A 24,381-nucleotide genomic window follows, 5' to 3' on the forward strand; every position below is an offset into this window, starting at 1 on the left:
ATCATATGCATTGATGGCAAACAACTTGAACAAACATTTATTTTATTTATGCAACTTTCTTAGATGAGATTCCATATTCCCTGAAGAGATGCTGAAGCAGATCTTCCTTTTCCGAGTGTGGCAGGAAACATGATCGGGCAGCATTTATATTCTAGAGAGATGAAGAAAACATGCACCAAAATTATCATATGCCCATAAAAAAATTACACAGGGAACTCACCGCTCTAATAATGTGGGCTTCAGTCAGGCCGAGATCTTTAAGGAATGCATACTCAAGATCCAATGTGCTTCCCGTAATAGTGCTGTCATCCTTATTGATGGAGAAGTTAACATTATCCTCGGCAAAGCTGAAAACAAGAACCGTGAATTAGTTACCTAGCAAAATCAGCAATAAAAACCAACAAGCAGGATATGGCCTGCTGGAGCCTTAACAAAAAAAAAGTAAATATCTCTCAGGTCAAAACGAATATTAACTCAACACTTGCTAAGACAAATGTAGGTACTGGGAAGACGAAGAATACTAATGAAATTTTTCTCATGGTAGCTTACTGAAATAGAATTCTAAATTAAGCACTTTGTGCATAAACTAAGCAAGTCACCAAATACTCACGCGTGAGACTGCCAGGTCATAAATTGACATTTGGAATAGACAGAAAAAACAGAAGTAAGCTGTAAGTTAGGGCGATTCCTTGACTGATGAAATAAACGTACAGCACAAAGAAACACCCAGACCTAAATCCACAGGAGGGAGCGCAGAAAGCAGTTTTGAGCCTGTGTCTTTATGTTTGGTCAGTGTCAGTGTGCAATAGAAACAGAGGCTGTACTAGATCCTCCACCCCTTTCTGTGCTGCCATTCTGCACAGTGGATTCAATGACCAGCGCACAATCGCCGCATGCTTAGGCACTATACTAATAAAACAGCTTGCACACAGGCACACTTTGTAGAAACAGGCATTGGCCAATCCCGATAGCAAAAGTATTAGTGAGAGTGGGCTGGGAAAGATGAATAGTACATACAAGTTATTAGCTTTGTAAAATCAGACTATGTATTATTCATCAATCATCAGTGTTCATTGCGTTACGCGGCAGAAAATTGTACTACCATATATCACTTTTTATCACAAAACAGGCACCTACAAAACCGTTTTTCTCCCCAGCAACACTGCAAACAGAAAACCTATACTGTAAGACCCCATTCCAGTATAAAATAACTTGCCTATATGAAGGTAATTTGATGTGCAACAGAAAGAAATGCCGCTTCAGAGTATGGCCACGATGGGACGACACAAATCACGTTGTGAGCAACTAGTACTTTGTGATTGATGTCTGAGGGGACTTTATTGCACTGCAGGCAACACGATGATTGGTCCATGGACAAAATCAGTGATAAGGTCTATCATGCGAATCTACTAAGCTCACTGAGATGGCTTTGTGGTTACCGCTTTGGAACTGCTTGGCCAATACAACGACAGACGAATGCAGAGGCCACGACCACGAAAATGATTAATCACAGACCGTGACACAGAACTTACAGAAGCATCTTTCAGTCACTGTCATGATATTCCTATGACATTGTGCCTTTGTGCACTAGCAGACTGTTCTCAATTACATGAAAGGAGTTTGGATGACAAGAAAGCAATAAAGGAAAAAGCAAACTTTAGCCCTTCAACCTCCATGGGACACCACCATTTCGTATTGCGATGTCTCTAGGGCTTTTCTAGCTGGGCTTGTGTCTATCTTCAAGCAGCAGCAGAGCACAGCTGCCTCGACCTTTTTCTGTATTGATACCCATCGAGTGCATACAGAATGCATTGCGTTACATTGTGAATGTGCACAGGACAGACTATGGCTTATCACTAACAAAGGAGCAAAGTGATTTAGACAGTAAGTACAACCATTATTCTCTACTTTTGTAAGCATATATAAGAGTGGCTTGTCGGGCGAGCTGGTACATGCTGCAACGCAGTGGAACTACAACAAACGGGAAAGAACCAGAAAAATCACGAGGAAGAAACAGACACAGCAACACAGAGGGTGCTGGACTAATAAAGTCACTTGTTAGTCCAGCACCCGTCTTGTGCCCTTGTCTTTCTTTCGTATACTTGTTTCTGGTTGCCTTCCCATATGCTGGCATATTCCACTATGTTTTCTGACCGTAGCCATACGAAAGTGATGCTGTGAACCTGCTGGGAGAAATTATCAGGACATTTTTTTCACATTTAACCATAAAGTGCTTCTTGCTCCAATGAAGTCATAACTGTTACACTAAGTGGAGACGTAGAAAAGCATCCGAGCATGTGACGGATCCATTCACGATATCCAGACAAATTTACATTGCTTCGAAGAAGATTCCATCCGGAAAGTTATTTAACAACGATTGCAGGTCTATTGATGGTTGTAATACAGCCATGGAACAGCCCCTTGGCATTTTAGAGCAGGTCCTGGCCGACGTAAAAAAATTATTTGGCACAGTGACAAGAAATTGTGGTGCAATGTCCAACATAGTGTTTAAGAATCGAGATGCGAGCAGCAACAACTGCCTTTTACGCTTAGTTACATGGAAGTGTGAAATGAAATCTCTCTGTAGCCGGTTTCTAAGCATAAAGTAGTTCTAAGTGTACACTTTGGAGTCTGAATTAAGCCACTGTTGAAATCGCGGATGAACCTGGAAATAAAACAATTGAAATTGTTTTGGAATAGTTTGTTTCGAACTTGAGCACTGTACATCTCTATACCATATATAGTCTCAAGCTTAACTGAATTAGAGAAAGATATAGTGGACCCAACTTTATGCACATGAATGAGCGGCATTCCGGGTAAAAATTACAAAACTAGTTTCATCGTTTCGAATAGAATGGCTTGCTGTGTGTGTATACGATAATAAAAAGCTACTTCTACCACTTCGACTTGCAACAGGCATTGAACTTTTGACACGCTTCAAGCAAGAAAAAAATATATAGCAGAACTAGGGCGCGTCAACAAGATCACGCTATAGGGTGCGCAACTTAACCGCAGTTCCAGTCAAGATGTCCACGTGTTTCTATACCTTTAATGTGCACAATATATCCTGCATAACTGTGCCGTGGAACATCTGAAAGCTGTATATAGTGACAGAATCTGTTCTTCCAAATCTGCAGCATTGCAAGGAAACTTAGGACTAACATAACAAATTATGTGTCAGCGATTGAGTATACATATCACAAGATATTGTCACATTGTAGTGACGGTGAAGAACACAGTAGCAAAAGCTCTGGATCATGAAACTGTTTACATGGCGAACTTGCACCCAGAAAAAGGCACAACGATAGTGGCGAGTACAGTCGGCGATTGTCTAAAATATGAACTGCAGATCAAGTGCATCGGCTGTTAACATGACTCGTGGAAGATTCCAGCGTACTCGCTAGTGCCCACGTGCTTTCCAGAAAGTACTACACAATGCGCGACGCACATACAAGCAGATTACATAAGGATCGGTGACAATAGACAATGGGTAAAACCAGCGATAATATTCGAGAAATTTCAGATACAAATAGGCGGGTCATGCACTGAGCGTTAACATTCTAACAGCGATTGGCTCGTAATATATGTTCACCAAAAATATAAAATTTATATGTGTGAACATTTCTAAAGTGTCACCATTGACAATTCTGCTATACAATATGTAATCGTACCTAATCTTTCTTTTTCATCTGAAATCCTCCTTGAGCGAGCTCAGTGCCATTGCTGGTAGGAAGAGTACTGAATTGCAGCATAAACACCATAAACAAGAGTGCAATGTGGCAATACACGAACTTGTGCTAGAGATAGATGCAACAAAACCGTGAAAACAGAACGAGGGTCCAACAGCAGCAGCTATACCCGTGGTTATAGCCATTCCGTTCACTTACAGGATGACAAAGGTGTGCATTAGGTTTGGTTTCAGTTTTACTAGCAATGAAGTATCACCGAAATGAGGCTTTCATTCGAAGGCTTAATTTAGCACAGGCTCAGCACAATTTTCGGTTAAAATGACATTTTGGAGCAGGATAGCGCAAGAGACTGCTGTACGAGCAATTTGGCACCACTGTTCAATCACTGCTATACACAAGTTCACACAAGCTTTAACGCATCACTTTCGCATTGCTTATCACCTCACATTCATTCAACATTTATCATATACCATTTATACACTAGCATAATGTACACTATCTCCAGTGCAAGATGGACTGTTTCATTGTGTCACAATATCCTGCTAATCAACTAATAACTAAATATTTAAGCAACCAGCAAGCTAAAGGCTAAATTGTCGTGGCAGTCAACCCATTCATTGAAAAGTACTGAATATTTAGTATGAATATTTTAGTAAGTTCTAACCTGCAAATTCTTGAACATGTATGGCGACAACTAATGTGAGCCAAATGGAATTCTTCCCCATGCACTTCAACTAGCTCGAACGAACCTACCAGAGCGCGGCACGAATCTAAAATCCCTATGTGCACCAGTGTTGATAGATATAACCTGCACATCAGGAGAAGCAGGTGGACATCATTAACTGTTTGCTTTTGTGAACGAGTTATGTTTCACTACAGCAAACGAACGAGAAGAAAGGGGGTTAACCGAGGGGTCCGATATTTATTAATCATAGCATAAGAAGCCAACAAACAAAGACACCAAGAACAACAAAGGGGAAATTCCTTGTATTTACTAATTGAACTAAAGAAATTATAGATATAATGGAAATGAAAGTGGATGAAAAAACGACTTGCCGCAGGTGGGGAACGATCCCACGTCTTCGTATTACGCGTGTGATGCTCTACTAATCTACATAATTGGTAGAGCGTCGCACGCGTAATGCGATGACGTGCGATCGTTCCTCACACGTGGCAAGTTGTTCTTTCATCCACTTTCATTTCTATTATATTTATCATTTCTTTAAGTCAATTAGTAAGTACAAGGAATTTCACCTTCGTTGTCCTTGGTGTCTTTGGTTCTTGTTTTCTTATACTCCAGCAAATAAAGGCATACAGTTCACTAGATGCACAAAACTACTTCATGAATGGATTTGTAACCACTTTTGCAGCGAAACAACTGCCATTCCAACCTGTTGTTGTGACCAAGGTTTAATCAGAGGCCAGTACGCTTTCCTGCGAGTGTACTCACTTGTAAAGAATTCCCTTTCTTGCAGGTTTTCTCTCATCTATCTTATAAATGTACGTCATATGTATGTTCGCGTCATATTTTCAGTAGCTTTTGAAGTCATGCATGGAAACATGCTCATGTTATTGTGTTGGGTAGGGGACACGAGCCTAAAGCTAACTCCATAAAGATGACACAAATCATACACCTCAGCAGTAATGTCAATGTAATCGTGAACGAGAGTAGGCTAAATGCATGAAAAGATCATAAAAAGTGACAATCTATCATTCCACAGTCCGGCCATGCACCACATCCTTTCTACTAAAGCGCTTTATTCTTTCATTCATTTTAAGGTCAACCACTCTCTGTGCCTTTGGGAGACACTACTAAAAGCTGGTTTGTACAACTCCTGAAAAAATGGTTTGGGAGCTGCTAATGGCGGAGAGCACAGCAGCTACGATTACCAACGTCGGCAGTAAATGAACAACATCTACGGTATTTAAGTTAATCTGATTTGTAAGTCTTTCCTGTAATACACTGATGAGCACAACTGTGTACACTGTTGAAATTCTTCAAATCAGTTCTGTCGATAAAAGCCAGCCAGAGGATCCATCGTTTTTCAGAGTGCTTTCACACTCACGCTGCCATATAATTTTCGGCAAGTTAAACATGCTGATGCATGGCTCTCTGTAGGTCAATTTCACAGATGTCTTGCTTGGGTTTCGACAGCTGAACATCACGCAGATTCCATCGCTGCCACAGCAATGTATGCAGCAAAATGTATGCACCAGCTATTTCGCACAACCAACACGACTGCTAATGAGTCTAGTGAGGGTGCATATACATCATTCCGGTATAGTATCATGTATTACAAAGACACTGAATATCTATGTTCCTTAACCATCTGTCCTTAACTATTTTTGCACGAGAAGACAAGATGTAACACACTTGACACTTGTTATCGTCAGCCTCACCGGACTATGGAGTGCCTCTGGGTGCCCAGCGGGCAACCTCCGGAAAGAACACTGGAGTAAGGACACACTTCGAAATGAATGTTCTGCCTGCGAGCCAACTCGTATGTCTCGCCCGTCGGATCTTGGAAAACACGGTATCCGTGTCCTACACGGTCACAGTTTAGGTTGACAATGGCATCTCGCACGGTTGAGTAGGTGCCGCTTTCACCAGCATGTGCTGTCCTTGGGACGCCCAACTGCTTCGCTCTCTGTGATCGATCCAAAAGGGAAGAACAGAGAGATACATGTTCTCGATTAGGTTAGTGGCAAATTAAAGAAAGCAAGAGCACCGCATTTTAAAAGGAATACCAAGGGGAAGTACTAAGCTAGATTACATTTTTACGATACCAAATACATTGAATTCATCAATGTGAATGTATGCTAGGTAAAACAGATAAATCAAAGAAGACAACACGTGCACTGCTCAGTACTTCCATATATTAAAGAAAAAGAAACTCAAGGTAAACCTGGAAGACTTGGGCCTCTACAGCCGTGTAGCCAGGGGTCTGCACTTCGTCCTTTGCAATATCAATTCCAACGACACCAATGCCATTGTGCTCCTCACACAGTCTCAAGCAATCGATGGTCCATTCTGAAATGTTCGAAGAAATGCTTACATGAGAAAATAGGTAGGTTTTCTCTCGTTCTGCTCTAGTCAAGAGTGAAAGAAAAAGAGAAGGAAATAAAATATTAAATAAAACATAGAGGACATGACATTTTTACAATATTTGCGATTCCGCAAGGCTAATTAAGAGAAAATCATGTGTCAAAGTCCTGGTACATGCTGCATAAAAGTTGCGACACTAGAGTTTTGTGATGACGCAGAAACGTTTCTCTTCGCATTGCACACAACATACAACTGCTAGAGGAACATGTTGCGAGGAATACAGGAAATGGAAGGAGGGGCAGGAGTTCCTGCCTGCCTGTCTGTGTGTTTGTGTGTGCATGTTCACGCACGTGTGCCATCATGGGCAAATTCATTTACTAAGGTTGCCGCCTGACTGGTTTCTCTCTCACGGAGATGGTTTCTCCCTCACGGAACCCACATAGCGGCATGCAATTTGCTTATCTGGTTCTCCCTAATCGGAACATGTATCACAAGATTTCTCTCAGGCATTCACACATAACAAACAGCTGAATTTTCGGAAGTGAATTCATTCCTGATGTCTTTCACTCTTCACGGTCAGCGAAAGTGTCCTGTTATCCAAAGTTGCATCACTGAGTGGACCATCCTTTTTTTACCTTAATTTGTTTCCCATAGATCTTCTCTGCAGCCATCCACTGATGGTGGTTCTCAGGTCACCTGGTGTTGGGACACTAGCCAAATGGGTGCTCATTAATTGTTCATTTTCCTGACATCTAACATCCCTGGGGTATAGAAACGACACTCGGTGGGCTGTTGGTTTTAAACATGCGTCTTCTTAAAAATGTCAAATTTCCGCCCTATTTTATAACGCCTTTCAATAAATGTCGATCATGCAAAGTTTGTACTTGATGCATCGCCACCTTTTAATTAATTTGTTACCATTTTTTCTATTGGTGCATGAAGTACCTATCACAAAAAAAAAACATTTCTTTTCCCCCGATTAATCATGAAATCTGCACAGCTTGTCCGCTATCTTTGCGAAGTAGGAGCTGCACAAAAGAAGCTGTACTTATTTTTATTATGCAATTTTTATCAATTTTCGCAAATAATATTAAAGCCTCAACCAAACAAATGCCCGCGAGTGTCACCTTTTTTTCTGTTTAAGCGGAAGCTTTAGCTCGGGGGCTCCCATCTAAATACATGGGAAAGGATAAATCATTTTTCTCGTCAAACAGTGCACCGAATTTCATGAGGTTTGTTGCAGTTAACTGGAAAAGTGAAAATCTAGTGGCAGCAGCAAGCAGTTTTTATTCAGGCCGCTAATTCTTTTACAAAAATTGTTGAAAATATCAATAATTAAAAACACGATGCTATCAAGGTCCACATCCCACAAGTAACGCCGGAAGAAGTAAAGAAAGCCTTGGGAGCTATGCAAAGGGGGAAGGCAGCTGGGGAGGATCAGGTAACAGCAGATTTGTTGAAGGATAGTGGGCAGATTGTTCTAGAAAAACTGGCCACCCTGTGTACACAATGCCTCATGACCTCGAGCGTACCGGAATCTTAGAAGAATGCCAAAATAATCTTAATCCATAAGAAAGGGGACGCCAAAGAATTGAAAAATTATAGACCGATCAGCTTACTGTCCGTTGCCTACAAAGTATTTACGAAGGTAATCGCAAATAGAATCGGGAACACCTTAGACTTCTGTCAACCAAAGGACCAAGCAGGATTTCGTAAAGGCTACTTACCAATAGACCATATTCACACTATCAATCAGGTGATAGAGAAATGTGCGGAATATAACCAACCCTTATATGTAATTTTCATTGATTACGAGAAAGCGTTTGATTCAGTCGAAACCTCAGCAGTCATGGAGGCATTACGGAATCAGGGTGTAGAGGAGCCGTATGTAAAAATACTGAAAGATATCTATAGCAGCTCCACAGCCACCGTAGTCCTCCATAAAGAAAGCAACAAAATCCCAAAAAAAAGGTGTTAGGCAGGGAGATACAATCTCTCCTATGCTATTCACAGCGTTTTTACAGGAGGTATTCAGAGACCTGGAGTGGGAAGAATTGGAGATAAGAGTTAATGGAGAATACCTTAGTAACTTGAGATTCGCTGATGATATTGCCTTGCTTAGTAGCTCAGGAGACCAATTGCAATACATGCTCACTGACCTGGAGAGGCAAAGCAGAAGGGTAGGTCTAAAAATTAATCTGCAGAAAACTAAAGTAATGTTTAACAGTCTCGGAAGAGAACAGCAGTTTACGATAGGTAGCGAGGCACTGGAAGTCGTAAGGGAATACACCTACTTAGGGCAGGTAGTGACTGCATATCCGGATCATGAGACTGAAATAATCAGAAGAATAAGAATGGGCTGGGGTGCGTTTGGCAGGCATTCTCAGATCATGAACAGCAGGTTGCCATTATCTCTCAAGAGAAAAGTATATAACTGCTGTGTCTTACCAGTACTCACTTGCGGGGCAGAAACCTGGAGACTTACGAAAAGGGTTCTACTTAAACTGAGGACGACGCAACGAGATATGGAAAGAAGAATGGTGGGTGTAACGTTAAGGGATAAGAAAAGAGAAGATTGGGTGAGGGAACAAACGAGAGTAATGACATCTTAGTTGAAATCAAGAATAGGAAATAGGCATGGGCAGGACATGTAATGAGGAGGGAAGATAACCCATGGTCATTAAGGCTTACAGACTGGATTGCAAGAGAAGGGAAGCGTAGCGCGGGGCGGCAGAAAGTTAGGTGGGCGGATGAGATTAAGAAGTTTGCAGGGACAACATAGCCACAATTAGCACATGACCGGGGTAGTTGGAGAAGTATGGGAGATGCCTTTGCCCTGCAGTGGGTGTAGCCAGTCTGATGATGATGATGACTATCAAGCTTACAATTGTTGTAAGGCATCAGGAATATGAAAAACAATGTCCCAATTTTGTAAACTGCACCTAATAATACTAGTACATCTAAAGTGGACAACATAATGTATTATACGTCACTCTGAAATAAACCACTAACTTGCGAGTAGAACTACAAAATTTGTACTAACATTGTATCAATTTCAGATTATCGTCAAGTCATATAACAAATTTGTCCGTATATACTCTAAGTGATGCAGTTAAGAACTGCAATATCTGTTTTTGGTGCACCGTTATTTTACGGATGAGTAACTTTCGTGCTTCAAATTTTTTTTAATTTATTTATTTATTGGCTTACCAGTTTTCGGAAACTTTTGTAAAATAATCTAAGCCATAAATAAGGATTCTGCTTGCTAGAGTAACTCGAACTGATTTTTTTTTCTTTCATACACAACTAATTTAATTCAAATCGGTGAAGAGGTTGTCTCATAAATGCATTTCTGCATTTTACATGTACTTGAATATGTAAATCAGCGCTGTCCCAGAGCTAAAGCTTTCTCTTAAATCTTAGCAGAATGGTTGCCTAAAAAGGCATTCAAGCTTCCTCATGAAAAAAAGTTAATAGCGAGCAAATTGATAACGTATTAACCGGATGATCAACACATATCAATCATCCACTGTGTTATCGAAGATGATAAGCCTAGATTACCGTCGTTTCCCCAGACGGAGGTTACTATGGATCGAGCTTTGATGCGGAAGTCGTGCTCTCCCCTTTGGAGCCCACGGCTGACCGCTTGGATGACCAGGGCCGGCGTCACACTCTTCTCCTTCGAAGCCAGCAGGTGCGGCGAGTAGCGCGCCTCGAAGTAGGCGACGCCTTCTCTGGCCTGATCCTCGCACAGCTCGTACGCAATGCGCTCGATTGCTACTAAGTCGCCCCTGAAAGAAAATAATCAAAATAATAGCTCAAATGAAAATGATTTTACGATTCCCACAACATACCATGGACGGCGTCAGTAGCCTGTGTCGGTTACTATTGTGACTGGAAATAGAAAAGGGCAAACGCAGATGAAGACAGTGGCTGTTTTACCCATAATACCTCTCAGTAACGGTAGACGCAGCGTCTTCTATTTTTTTTTTTTTTCGTGTGTGTGTGTGTCTAGCGGGGGGCGGTATTGTCATATGTACCGCGCCACACTAGCTTATTGACTGCCAGTAGCTTAATGCCGTGTTGAGGCGAGCGCAGTTCGCCTCAACACGGCAGTAATGTTCCTGGTCAGTTGGGCCAGATGCGTCAACCGGGATGGGGCTGCTGAAAACTCAGGGAAGCGGCGTCGCTGCGATCGGTAACAATGCAAATTTTTAAACCTTATAATAAATTACGCGGAGCGCTTAAATGTGTCCCTCAATGATCAGAAGGACCTACCCTAACGAGTGAGTATGTTTGTACAAAAGCAAACTCGCTTCAGGGTCCCTTTAACTGTGAAAGCGAGCCACCGTAGCCATTGCCCATACAATGATCAGTCAGCGAATCCAAGAGTGTGTGTGTGTGTGTTTCTTTTTTGTCAGAAAGCATTAACAACATAGGTGCTAAATTAAACCCTTGATTGATTGTGTTTTAAAGGAACCTATGGACAACCACTTGACTGATTTAGCCTATTTGTACATCTGCTCAAAATCTACAGTATGGTGCTTATGGTAACCTTTCAAGATGGGTGTCTGACATGAGTGTCCAACAGCGAAGAAGGAGCGGTAAAAGACGCGTTGGACACTGCAGAACCCCGTTTCCTGCAGGAGTTTGGAAGTATGGGATTGCGCGCGGAAGTGGCGGTGGTGAAATTGGATTGAAAAACGTTTGTTGTATTAAGAAAGGGCTGTGGAAGCAGGTGAGTGGAGCCCCTAGTCCAGGGTTCTGCTGACCTCAGCTGCCCGCCGTGCTTGGTAGAGGAGTGCCTCTTGGGCCTTCTTTTCTTCGCTGGCGAGCCAGGCCTCCCAATGCTCCGTTCTGAATTTTTGCGCCGGAATGTGAAAGGTTGATGCGTAGCAACTGAGGTTACTCTCGAGTAATTTATGATCATGGATAAATGATTGCCCAGTGGTTTACGTCTGTATGGGCCGTCGCGCTGGCTATAATGTCATCGGTGGCGTAAAATAATTTAAAGAAGAGTAGCCGAATGCCTAGAAAGCCACAGATGAGAGCAAGCGATATATTGTGTGAGATTGTAGGCGCCTAGCAGCTCACATGTTCATCACGGCAGTGTTCGAGCTCGGCAAAGACTGCACTGTCGAAGGGAAGGAAGCACTTGAATTGTTTTTGCAGCGCATGCAACTTCACAGCTTCAATGACGATATTTAGAATTGTGGAGCAACAATACAGAAGTATGACGGAAGCACTTAATGCTAGGAACATTTTTTACAATACAGTTAACTTACTGACAGCAGTAACATTGCGCTTCAAAGATATCAACTGCCAAGCCAGATACTTACACTATAGTAGGCATAAATATGGAAAAGCGGTCGAGGAAGTCTTTCAAGGACGATGACTCCACTTTCTGCAGCCGCCATCGCAGGGCAGCTATTGAAGGACATCCAAGGTCTATCTTCTTCTTGCTTTAAAGAAAAATGAAAGAAATTGTAAGAATTTACCTTAGCTATAACAACGATTTGTACTATGGCGATATGTATACTTACGATGCAAAAAGGTGAGCGCTTGAATAAACATTGCCTCGCACGCTCAATCCTTTAGAATATAGTATATTGCTATGGTGCAAGGTTAGCTGTCCGCAGCATGGCCATCATTGGTTACTAGGCTGTTCTTGGAGTATAATGTAAAATTTGGCGAGTTGGTTGAAGTTCTTTACGACGGCAATGCAAAGAGGGCGGGGACACAGAAATAGAAGCAGACAGGACGAGTACGAGTTCACCGCTTGTTCTGTGTACTTCTTTTCGGTGTGACCGCCCCTTTCGCGTTGCCATCATAATAATGTTCCTGGAGATTCGGCATACACTGCACCACCCAATGTAGCCACCCTCCCCTAATCTCCCTTTGTGTACTTGGCTAAACATATGCAGCTAGTAGCTGCGTGTGCACGCTCGTGCACCTGCACGCGTTCCGTTAGATATATAATACGAAACTACAGGTCACCGACTGGCCACCCAACGTTCAACGTGCATAAAAAAGCACTTTTTCATTTTACATGTATTTGAGCAGGAAGTGTCCGAGTTAAACCTTGCTCTAATCTAACATGCCAGCAAATGCATACTTACGAAACCAGAGAGAGAGAGGGGGGGGGGGGGGGGGAAAGCATTAATGAAAGGCAGGACGGTTAACCAGGACTGAGCACGGTCAGCTCAGTCCTGAGCTTAAGAGGAGAAGAGAAAGTTCACTGTGGATACTGCCAACGTAGTAACAGTCCTCCGCTCTGTATCAAATACCGTCACTCATTTCGGTAGTGTTCAGGAATCCCAGCAGCGCTTTTGTGGCCTTTTGTAGGTGCGATATGCGAGGATATGGCCCCAACACCTTGCTCAAGATCAGTGTTTTTCGGTCCAACTGATTCAAAGGTGCCCAGAGGTCACGTCTCATTTTCAGAGGTTAAGCAGTAGTCCAAGTGTTCTATAATCCCCTCGACGGCGCATGCATTGCACTTAATTGACGCTATCGGCCATTCCAGTAAAAAATGAGTACGTATTGGTACATGCAGTGCCCAGGCATATACAACACAGCATTGCTTCCTCCTTTTGCGAAAGCCCAGGTAACCGCTGCAGTTGCATAATGGGTCGAGAGAACAAAACTGATGCTGAGTGAATTCAGGTGTGTGCCGCTTTTCCAAAGTCATACGGCGCGCTAGCTTGCTTAAGTGTTGGGCTGCATCAGTCCTCGAAAAAGATACAGAAACAAGGTTTGTTTCTTCGTGTGCTTTCCTAGCAGCTTCATCGGCGAAGTCATTGCCGGAGATACCCCAATTTTCCGACAGCCACTGAAACACCAGCAGCGATATTTGAACCAGGAAGACAAAACACACATTGGTGGTACAGAAAGTGTCAAACGGCAACTCCCTGAGTGCGCATAGATATTCCTCTACTGGTCTACCACTCCCGATGTCCGGCAGTTCGTCTGCGACTGACCGTGCTCCATGCAAATAACCTTGGGGCAGCCAAAATGATAACGAAATTCGAAGCAATTTACCTTTAAAGAGACACTAAAGGCAAATAGTAAGTCAACGTGGAGCGTTAAAATACCATTCCAGAAACATCGCAGAGCTTGTTTAGTGCAAAGGAAAGGCTTAGTTTCAGACAAAATCGCGTATGAATCGTCCGCATATCTTAGCGCAATTCGAATCGCCCTCCCCCGAGCGGGGAGTGGTGATGTTGCATAGGCCATCACGCCTCCCCTGGATGCACTGAACGTTCTTTAGTGCGATATCAATTATATGGGCATTGGAACCGAATCTTGTCCTCGTCGCCGTGGGTACCACACACATACACACACACGCACACAGCTTCAGCCAGTTTAAATATTTGCCGATGCACTCTGAGAGGACGCGACCCGTGCATATTGCTGACTATTGTATGGAGTAAGTCGCACTATTTTTCCATTCTGCTTAATTACATAATTAGTCAAGAAAATTAACCAACTTCTGAAACAACAAAGTTAGGCAAAAAATTCCAATTAGAAAGTTGTAGAGCACTTTGCAAAACGTCCGATTAGACAGCTTCTAACTTTCTAGCTATCAGGCATTAGTGATTTTCTGTTTACTGCGGATGCCCGCAGTATGCGGCTTAAATTGACACCATTCCATCACTGAAGTTGTTCATAATCGGTCTTACATTCTTCTACAAAATTATTCCTCAGAATTTTGCAAATGACAGCTTACAAACAAATGTCATGAAACAAAACACCGACAGCGCATGCCTTTCATCCTAACTCTTTTCAGACTTAAATATTAAAAGTGCGAAACAATAAGAGGTGAAACCTTAAAATGTCGTAATTTTATTGGCACGGCTGTGCAATACCGCCGTGATCGGTCCAGGAAAAATTCGAAACACCCTATACGGGAAAGTGGTGGTAAAGTCGCTAATAAAGACGTTGGCTTTAAATAATCAACAAATGAAAGTGTTCGATGGCAGGATTCAAACAGAGGACCCCTAGCACCACAGCTCGCTGTTACTTAGCTTATGTTTACCTAAATTCATACTGCCACTACAGCTACGAGTCTTACACTTCGTGTAATATTCTAACATGTTGCTACACCTTCATTGCTTCGCCCTTATGGCGAAACTGACTTTTTCTTTTGGGGGGGGGGGGGGGGACACACGCAATACTGGGGCTTTGCGCTTTGATGATCCACTTCAATTTTCATTGTTCTTATCCTTTGTTTTATCAAGTGCCCAGAGAGGAAGGTGGTGTAGCGACGTGCCAGCGAATGACAAAGAGAGAGAAGAGTGGAAAACGAAATGATTCCGCACGAAATATCGCCCCTGTGATCGCAGGAAAACACTTATCCATGGGAACAATAAAGCGTGATACGGCGCGGCGCCCCGTGGCGTCTGTCTCGATATACGATAAACACTTATCAAGAGCATGATGTCGACGCAACTCTCTCTTGTGCTAACAAGAGCACGTCCACTGTGAGCCGTGCAAGGCCTTGCGAATTGAACGGTACACGCATTTATGAGCGAGCAGCTGTTGTGGGTATAGGCATAGGTGCTGCACTGACATAGTGATCATGGGCGACTGCGCTGCAATTGCCAACAACATTAGAGAACGGTGAATGTAAGAGAAGATAAGCAATCTGCACGGTGATCTTGAACTAACAAAATACTTCAGAGAGCAGTTCCACGATGCTTCGCGGTTACTGTCGGCAATCTCCTGATAAAGAGGGTTCGTACGTGTCCTCGAGTTATATGAACCACTTCCAGAGTTACTTTCACTTTCACGTGGCGTAGCTTCTGGCCCAACGCCTCACTGCAAAAGAAACGGGCGGCGTGCCTGCTAGCATAGCCCATAGAGTTTCTAGCAATTAGTATAGAGGGAACTCTGGCGCTGCGATTGTTCAGCCACTATGGGAATAACGGGAAATACAAGGATTTGTTTCATCTTGGTGCTTGGGGCTTCACGCGTTCTCGTGGCTTCGTTTGTCAATCTGGGATTAAATTGGACTAGATTTCGAAGCAACTTATCACGCATAATCACTGCTATTTGAAGTGGTTCCGCTTGTCCATGATTCCCAATATCTGGCTTCTGTGCTAGAGGTCCCGAGATCAATGCCTGACGTGGGACAATTTTAATAACGTAATTTTAATTATTAATAACGCAGTACTTTCTTAGAAATTAGAACTTTGCAAAGTCACAAAGCCATTTAAAGCAAAAAGGAAGAAGTTTAGGCAAATCCATGTACAACCTATCGTTCTCATGCTGGCTGAATTGGCCTGCTTGCAGCTCCCGTAGTCACTAGCGACACAGTTTCCTCTAGTAATTGTGCAAAACTCCATGGCACAGCCCAAATAACGTCTCCTAAAAGTGACAGCGCCGAATGCGATCGATCCAGAATACGAACCCAGTTTACTGTTTCTATAGCGAATAAAAGTGTTGACACAATCGGCTTTGCATCGTTCCGGAAAATTATGCTTAGAATACCGCTCTGTCGCCTATACGATACTCACTGCGCAAGTTCCCATATTGTCTCCAGTCGTACGGAGCCGTCCAAATGAAGATGGAGCTCCACCTGCGTGAAAGAGTGGGCGAGAAGCTTTCTCAGATGGGGACACTGCGCAACGCACATCCAGTTGCCGCTTTCCCTTTTCTCCGCACCCCATTCGGAAGACCCGTATCCCTACTCTGGAGGGCTATATCTTGTATTCGTTGCTTACCACGGATGTCACGCTTTTGTAAGTATTATCGGCCCGAGAAGTTAGTAATCTTTTAATTATGGGGTTTTACGTGCCAAAACCACTTTCTGATTATGAGGCACGTCGTAGTGGAGGACTCCGGAAATTTGGACCACCTGGGGTTCTTTAACGTGCACCTAAATCTAAGTACACGGGTGTTTTCGCATTTCGCCCCCATCGAAATGCGGCCGCCGTGCTTGTGCTCAGCAGCCTAACACCATAGCCACTGAGCAACCACGGCGGGTAGTTAGTAATCTCTAGCTTTCACGGAGAAAGAGTTAGTGCCATTTCCTGCCTCTTCACCTGCTTGTATTATGAATGAAATCGTTACTTCTAGTCGCAGAGTTATGTGTCGACTGAGTCGACGGTTTTACGTCCCAAGGCAAACTCTAGCGCTATGAGAGGCGCCGTATAGCGGCATGCTTCATTTTATTTTTTACCATCTAAGTTTTTTTTGTACCTAAATCTAAATACACATGTTTTCAAATATCAACCTCTTAATAGTACGGCCGCCATGACCCGGTATCTAACCTGCGACCTCCTGCTCAGAAGCAGAAGAGCGCCATAATCACTGAGCTGCAGCGGCAGGTTAGTTCAATGTGCCTTCGATCGTTTACCTATTAATTCGAGTCCGTGAGCCAGGATGGTAATTCCGACAAAATTAGTCGAGTTCACAAGAACAATGGCTAGTCTATTTACTGGTAGGGTTGGTTGAACAACCGTTTTCAACTGAAGAATTACCGAAGGGCTAAAGAAAAGTGCTCACCTAGTGCTTGTTTTTTAAGACACGGTATACAAAAGAATACACCAACACACTCCACACTGAGAATGTCTCGAAGCACACTCTTCCCCACACTTTTTTACTTCCCTCAAACATTAATTTTCCCCTTCCCGACACCTGGGAGAGCTGAAACGCTGCATCGTAAGAGCTGCGCCCTGCACTATGGCCACGGCTGGAGATCCACATGAAGCATATCCATAGGTCCAGACATCTCCCCCCTATGAAAATGGTCCTTGCCTTTATGTTTCCTTTATGTTTCCTTCTTGTGCCCTATGTGACCTTTATGATTCCTTGTCCTTTGTGTGACCTCCGGGACGCCAACTTTGTGTGTACCACATGTTTACTCATCCTAACGTATACCTCGAGGAAGTGACCTTTATTATGCCTCTAGGATGTGTCCTTTATGTTTACGGCAGGATGTTAACTGGGTGTGTACTATGTGTTACCTGCGTGTACACTTGAGTGCACATGTAGGTGACATAGAGTGCACATAACAACTGTCTGTACATATAATACAGGCAGATATATCTGTACTGTGTGACAGCCATTGATACACTCTGCAGAGTCATTGTAAGCACTAAATCTTGACTTATCCTTTCATTTGCCCCAAGAAAACAACCCTTATTATAATTATTGTAGAATGTGCCCTTTGTGTTTACGGCGGGATGTTACCTAGGTGTGCACTTCAGTGCACACGTAGGTAACATAGAGCATTAATCTATATATGGTGCATGCACTCTTTATATGTTACCTACACGTGCACTTGAGTGCACATGTAGGTAACAGAATGTGCGCAGTGGGCATCTTTTGCAAATAGTACAGTTAGAGCTATCTGTACTGTATGTTAGTCACTGGCAGATTCAGGGAAAACGCACTGCTTGCACCCCTCACACTAGACGTGCCGACCGGCACTAATTGTGGCTATATTGTGCGGGAAATTGAGCATGCCATGAAATAGGATGGTGTATACATAATGATTTATGCTATGCATTCTCTTAATATATAAAGTATTTCTTACTTTTTCAACCTGCTATTCTCCAGTAGCAAGTCAGACGCAGAAATCTGCAGTATTTACCCTAATATGCAAGAATTTCATGAAAGTTTTGTGCCAGCTAGGCTATCAAATATAGTTGATTGAATGTTTAAGACGGTTCTCATAGCAGGCGTCTTTCAGATGCTCCGCTTCGCCTCTAGTTGTATATATATATATAGTATATATATATGCTCCACTTCGCCTCCAGTATATATGTATATGTATGTATGTATATATATATATATATATATATATATATATATATATATATATATATATATATATATATATATATATATATATATGAGCACTATGTTACCTGTGTGGGCACTCTGTTACCTTGCTGTGTACTCCCTCGAGTGCACATCCAGGTAAAAGAGTGCGCCCAGTGATTATCTTTTTACTCATGCTACAGATGGATCGTCTACCTGAAAGATGTATTAACTTTAACTACTGGCGTATCAAAGTAAAAAAAAAACATGGGGGGGGGCGCCTGCCTCCCCCTCCCTATATATCTTGGCTGTATTGATCACCACGCGCCATCAACAGTACATACGTACATCAAAGCCTCATGCAGCGAATAATCCCTCACGACAAATAACAATTGTGCGGCGGCTGGAGACGCGGTGGCACGACGCGCAGTGTTCGATGGCTTGCGCTACATGAACCGCAAAGGAGGCGGACGCCTCCGCGGCCAATCCGCCGCTTTGCTGTGAGCGTATATGATTACACAACCATTTAAGTAGCTGTTCGCGGTGTTATATTGGTTTCATGATGGCCTCATTACACATAAATATTTAATACGTACATTACGATTGTCTCTATATTACGCTCGTAAGATTTTTTTGCAGCCATCAGCGGGAAATGCAAGCGCTGCCACCTCCAAAGCTGAACTGGAGCTGCCGCTAACTTTCAGAACGCCTAGTTCGAAAGAATGTCGTGAAATTGAATATCTGTAACGTTTCTGATGCTCTAAGCTGAAAAAAAAAAATCGAACATTGGGAGACGCTGCCACTGCTCCACCTCAAAACTGTGGTCTTCGAAGCACTTTTTGACATGTTGCTTTTTCTACGCTATTCTTTTTCAGCCCTCGGCCTTGTCATGATACTTTTTCTCTACTACTCACACAGATTATACACAAAAGTATGGTCACTAACCAATGCAGAACCGGCGGTTGATTCTAAAAGTGCCTTTCTTTTCAAAACTGCGTGTGATTGCTGTAGCGAGATAGCAAAGTGGGCGAGTTGGTTACGATTCATCGTACCTTTAGCAACAGCACAAAAGCAACGCGGAATCAAGGAACAAACACTCCGAAGAAACAGCGCCGTGTTGTTGTGTTTCTTCTTTTTGTACGTGTCGCTTTCGCGCTGACCACAAGTACGAGTAACTGCTGTGTCGATATTAGCACGCGTAGAAGTAGGGCAGCGCGGATTCCGTAAATGCTAGCTTGGGCGTACAACTGAACAGCTTATAATTGTGAGTTGGCTGAGTATGAAAGTTGTGTGCGGAGTATGGCCGTATTTGATTACGCGAGCATGCAAGCAGTACGCCTGTTTCAGTTTGGCCGAAGTTCCGCTGCCGCTGCAAGCCAGCCATCGCCACATTTTGTCGCCTTTATTCCTTACGCTACGAGGAAATATGGTTCCACCTATTCAAGATAAGGCCTGACTTTCTCAAGAACACGCCACTGGGCGCCATAAGAAGCGTGTATATGTGTGGCGATTCCGAATTTCTGATCGGTGGGTGTCACAGCTATCGCGGCTGCACGCACACCGTACGCCATGATGCGCGCTGATTGGCTCGTGTCCGCCGGCAAAAGTTCGCGCATAGTTCGTCTAAAATCTCTGCATATACTTTAAAAAAACAAGGCAGCGTACCAAGACACTTTAAGCTCAATAATTTGTGTTTAAATACCAGCCTTCCTTCCAGCTCCGACTTTTTTTTTCATCTCGAAGGCCGTGCTTTTCCAAAATGCACGCCCTAAAAAATGTAGATCTCGGAGGCTAAATTCACTTGTCAACCGCAGTGCGGCGCTGCCGCAGTGTGACGGTTGACGGTGAGCTAAGCCAGGCCCCGCACACTCTCAAGTTCAACAAATGGCCACAGAGGGCGAAAAAATCGACCGCGCGCTGCTGCTAACAAAACCTGCATAGTAATATCACTTCGGGATGCTTACGTTAGTTTGAACATTTTCCGCTGGAGGCGCCGTAATAAGCGCAATTTTTTTTGCAAACTTTCTCCTACAATTACCGAAGCACGTTTATTACATAAAAAAAGGGCGAAATTATCATTGCTAATTTGATATTGTATTCTTTGTAAGTAAGTTTATTGTTTCTTTGTCATTATAAACGCAAATAGCATTCAGCATCATCGATCTTTCACGTGACCTCTGGCCTGGATTTAAAATTTTTACCGGTATTTTCGAGTACATGGCGGCACGGATTCATTCGTTCGTGCGCTCAGACTGGTTGCTTCTTTTTCGCTAAAACTAGTTTATTGCGCTTCGATGTCACGCGTTATTTAACCTGGGGTGAAGTGACGTGTTTACAAGCGGACATGTAAGCCCGAAAGTTGGGAATCGGTCGTGAGCCATTCGGAACACGTCTGCATCGAAACGGGAGCTGGATTCTGGTGCGGCTGACAACGGTAATAACGGTGAGTCGTTTAACACCGCTGCTTGAATCGTTATATAATATTCGTCTCATTAACTTACAGGCGGAGACAAGTTAACGAACTAGATCCTGCGCAGCATATGGCAGTCGGGATCCTCCGTTGCTGTTTCCTAAATAAACCGTTACTGGCGAGGCTGTCGTTATACACACACAATTGGGAAAGAAAGAGCGATATCGGAACGCGCGCCTCATTTTTCATCTTATTGTAGCCGTGACCATAGGTGACTGGGTAGCCTTAACAATATACATATAAAACTTATTTTCGAGTCCGCCGGCAACTTTTTTCGTCCACAAAATCGAATAATCCTTTGGTAAAATGATGTGAAAGTACAGAATTTAATGTATTAAACAGTTGCAAGCGTGATAATTCACTCATATTTCGTACTTGTTGGTTCCAAATGTTCTTGCTGTTCAGTTTGGTTTACCGTAGGGCATTTATTTTTGCAGTAGTGCAGCAGTGCATCACGTTCGTGCAGAAAAATAATGCATCAGTTTTAATGGCTTCATGACTTTCATGTATTTGCTTGTGGAACCAGCAGTGTGATCTCTTCCAGTGTATAAATGAACGCACAAATGTTCTCATTTGTGATATTAATAATACTTAAACTGTTCACATGCATTGTATAGTTAGGCAGGCATAAATTTATGGACAACAGCAATATTTATTTAACGTGCTGCTTAAGCGCCCTAGAACAGACAGGGTATATTTGCATGTGTTCTGTAGTCGCAAACCATTACAATATATATGTCACACCTTCTTGCATTTCATATTGCAAAATTGTGCTTTTTTCAATTTCTGATTCAGTCAAAATTTCTGTTCCAGACATGCAGTAATGAGGATGGCACCAGTATAAAGCAACACACTCCACACACTAAACAGAAGCTGCTGCCTGCTACAACAAGGCCATTGTGTGGACATTGGCTGCTACTACAAGGTAAACAACATGTGGTTCAGAAATAAATATGCTTGATATATGCTGTATTGTCTTGCTAGTCTTGAGATACATGTCATTTGTTTGCAGCAGAAATGAATGTTTGCTCATGTTTATGGTTCAGTATAATTGGTTCGAACATAAAAGAAAACACACATGAGTTTGGCTAATCTGTGCTGTATCTCATGTGTCACCGTTCTGCCCCAACAGAGTCCATGCCAAGCATACCTTGGTCATCACAGGAGCTCCTATCCACACCAACAGAAAGGGGCTGGAGCTGAATTTGCAAGGCTTTTACACCACGAACAAAGAAGCGCATGCAGAAGAATTTACATGAGATATCAAGTCTGCAGAGCACTGTGTCAAGACTGAAAAGAGCTTCAGCCACCATTCCACCAGCGCGGACAAATTGGCTTAGTCATCCAGGTAACTCAAAAAGGACTTTATGGAAATTCTTCGTCTTCAGATGCGCCTGCAACTTCTGATCAAGCACGGACGACGCTGGCCAAAAGAGTTCCATCAGTTTGCCCTTAATCAGCTTCCTGGCCATGTCAATTCCATTTGTGCCAAGTGTAATTTTTCTTCTATAAATGCAAGCTTTTTCATTGCCCATTCTCGTTAGAGATCATTCATCCTCATCCAAACATAAAGGTCAACCGATTCTTCGCTGATACTTAATACCAGTCACTGTCTAGTAGCATAACATATCTGTAGCAGTACCTTTTAGTGCATGTTGTCATGCACAATTCCTCTCCTGAAATAGCTGATGCAACATCGACATGTTTCTTGCATTAACCTACGCACTGTTTGCTATGCACCATTTTACTTTTCTTGATGTTTTTGGCCTTCAATGCTTGCAGAGCAGGGTGGCTTCTCTCTTGAATGCAAGCTTTCTCATTTTCCATATTCCTAGTCTCGTTGATGGTTGCTCTTCTTCCTCGATAGCCTGGGTCTTTGCGCAAGCTACACTGAATGATAGATTGCAGAATCTGGTTTTGCTGCCCCACTTGGTTGTGGTCGCCGTGTTACATTTCTCGGATGTGGGGGCCTGCTCAGTTACATTGGTAAGCAGTCTCTCGAGGTAAGCATTTGCTCCTGCAGTCCGCACAGCGACATAGACTCCCAATTTACACACCATGATTCGTGCTCCCCGTTCAGCCTTTCCTGCTGCAGCCATGTGCAAATTGTGCCTGCGGCCTTTCTCACTCGCAATTAAGCACGAACGGAGACAAGCATACGTGCTTACATGGTCCAACGTGTTTGAAGTTCATAGCCGCATGGGTGGGAAGGCCCGCATAAATGGCTGCCGAAGGTGATGCCCACGAAAGCGACTTGTCCATATTGAGACAAAGTGGGACACCAAATGTGAGCCACACATTAGTGGCCCTCGACAGAAAAGAAACATGCAGGTTGGAAAGGAGTTAACGCTAAAATGCCGGATAGTCCATTTCGCTGTGTTGGTTGTGGCAGCAGATGCCTGCATCACTTGATTGCTTCACAATGGAAGTTGCTCATCTTCAACGGCAACTGTTGGTTCAAACAGGTGCGACGCTCTGTCCAATCCATTTGTACTGCTGTTTGTCGTTCGTTACCAGACCACCACATGCGACGAAGGCAATCATTATGCCTGTAAGTAGGCGGCTGAATGTATCCTAAGAGACCCGTGTATGTGAATGCTCACTGTTGCCATATGGTTTGTAGCCAATGTTCATTCATTCATTCAGAATTTATTTAAGACAACGAAAAGGTTGTCCAGGGTGACGTGGCAAAAGGCATACTTTGCCTGACGAGGCCACGCCACCCGGATGACAGGCGGCACCACAGGCTACAAAAATCAAGAAAGAGCATTACATAATAGAACACACATTCAATATTTTTTACACAATACATTCTCTGAACACTATGTGGTGAATGATTGCCGTTTATTTTTGCTGTTATCTCACTTGGTTACGGTCGCCGTATTATGCTTATCGGATGTGGGGGCCTGGTCAGTTGCATTGGAAAACAGTCTCTCGAGGTAAGCATTTGCTCCTGCAGTCCGCACAGCGACATAGACTCCCAGTTTACACACCATGATTCGTGCTCCCCGTTCAGCCTTTCCTGCTGCAGCCATGTGCAAATTGTGCCTGCGGCCTTTCTCAGTCGCAATTAAGCACGAATGGAGACATGCATACGTGCTTACATGGTCCAACGTGTTTGAAGTTCATAGCCGCATGGGTGGGAAGGCCCGCATAAATGGCTGCCGAAGGTGATGCCCACGAAAGCGACTTGTCCATATTGAGACAAAGTGGGACACCAAATGTGAGCCACACATTAGTGGCCCTCGACAGAAAAGAAACATGCAGGTTGGAAAGGAGTCAACGCTAAAATGCCGGATAGTCCATTTCGCTGTGTTGGTTGTGGCAGCAGATGCCTGCATCACCCGATTGCTTCGCAATGGAAGTTGCTCATCTTCAACAGCAACTGTCGGTTGAAACAGGTGCGA

At 43.3% G+C, this 24,381-nt stretch overlaps 1 protein-coding gene and 1 long non-coding RNA gene across 2 annotated transcripts in view; one reads left to right on the plus strand and one right to left on the minus strand.

The window, feature by feature from the left end:
• Positions 1-25: 25 nt before the first annotated feature.
• Positions 26-24,381, minus strand: part of LOC126536239 (adenosine deaminase-like) — a 31,349-nt gene continuing 6,993 nt past the window's right edge. The window contains exons 2-8 of the mRNA XM_050183132.3: positions 16,254-16,315; positions 12,075-12,197; positions 10,297-10,526; positions 6,596-6,720; positions 6,090-6,337; positions 221-347; positions 26-151 (exon numbers count right to left, since the gene is read on the minus strand). Coding sequence (XP_050039089.1) covers positions 47-151; positions 221-347; positions 6,090-6,337; positions 6,596-6,720; positions 10,297-10,526; positions 12,075-12,197; positions 16,254-16,315 — 1,020 coding nt within the window. The 3' untranslated portion in view covers positions 26-46. The remainder of the gene's footprint in view (positions 152-220; positions 348-6,089; positions 6,338-6,595; positions 6,721-10,296; positions 10,527-12,074; positions 12,198-16,253; positions 16,316-24,381) is intronic.
• LOC129386219 (uncharacterized) lies at positions 20,872-23,196 on the plus strand. Its single transcript, XR_008613671.2, has 3 exons — positions 20,872-20,947; positions 21,788-21,899; positions 22,107-23,196. It is a non-coding gene; the product is annotated as an uncharacterized lncRNA (long non-coding RNA).

Source organism: Dermacentor andersoni, chromosome 4 (genome assembly GCF_023375885.2).
Source record: "Dermacentor andersoni chromosome 4, qqDerAnde1_hic_scaffold, whole genome shotgun sequence".
Lineage (NCBI taxonomy): Eukaryota > Metazoa > Arthropoda > Arachnida > Ixodida > Ixodidae > Dermacentor > Dermacentor andersoni.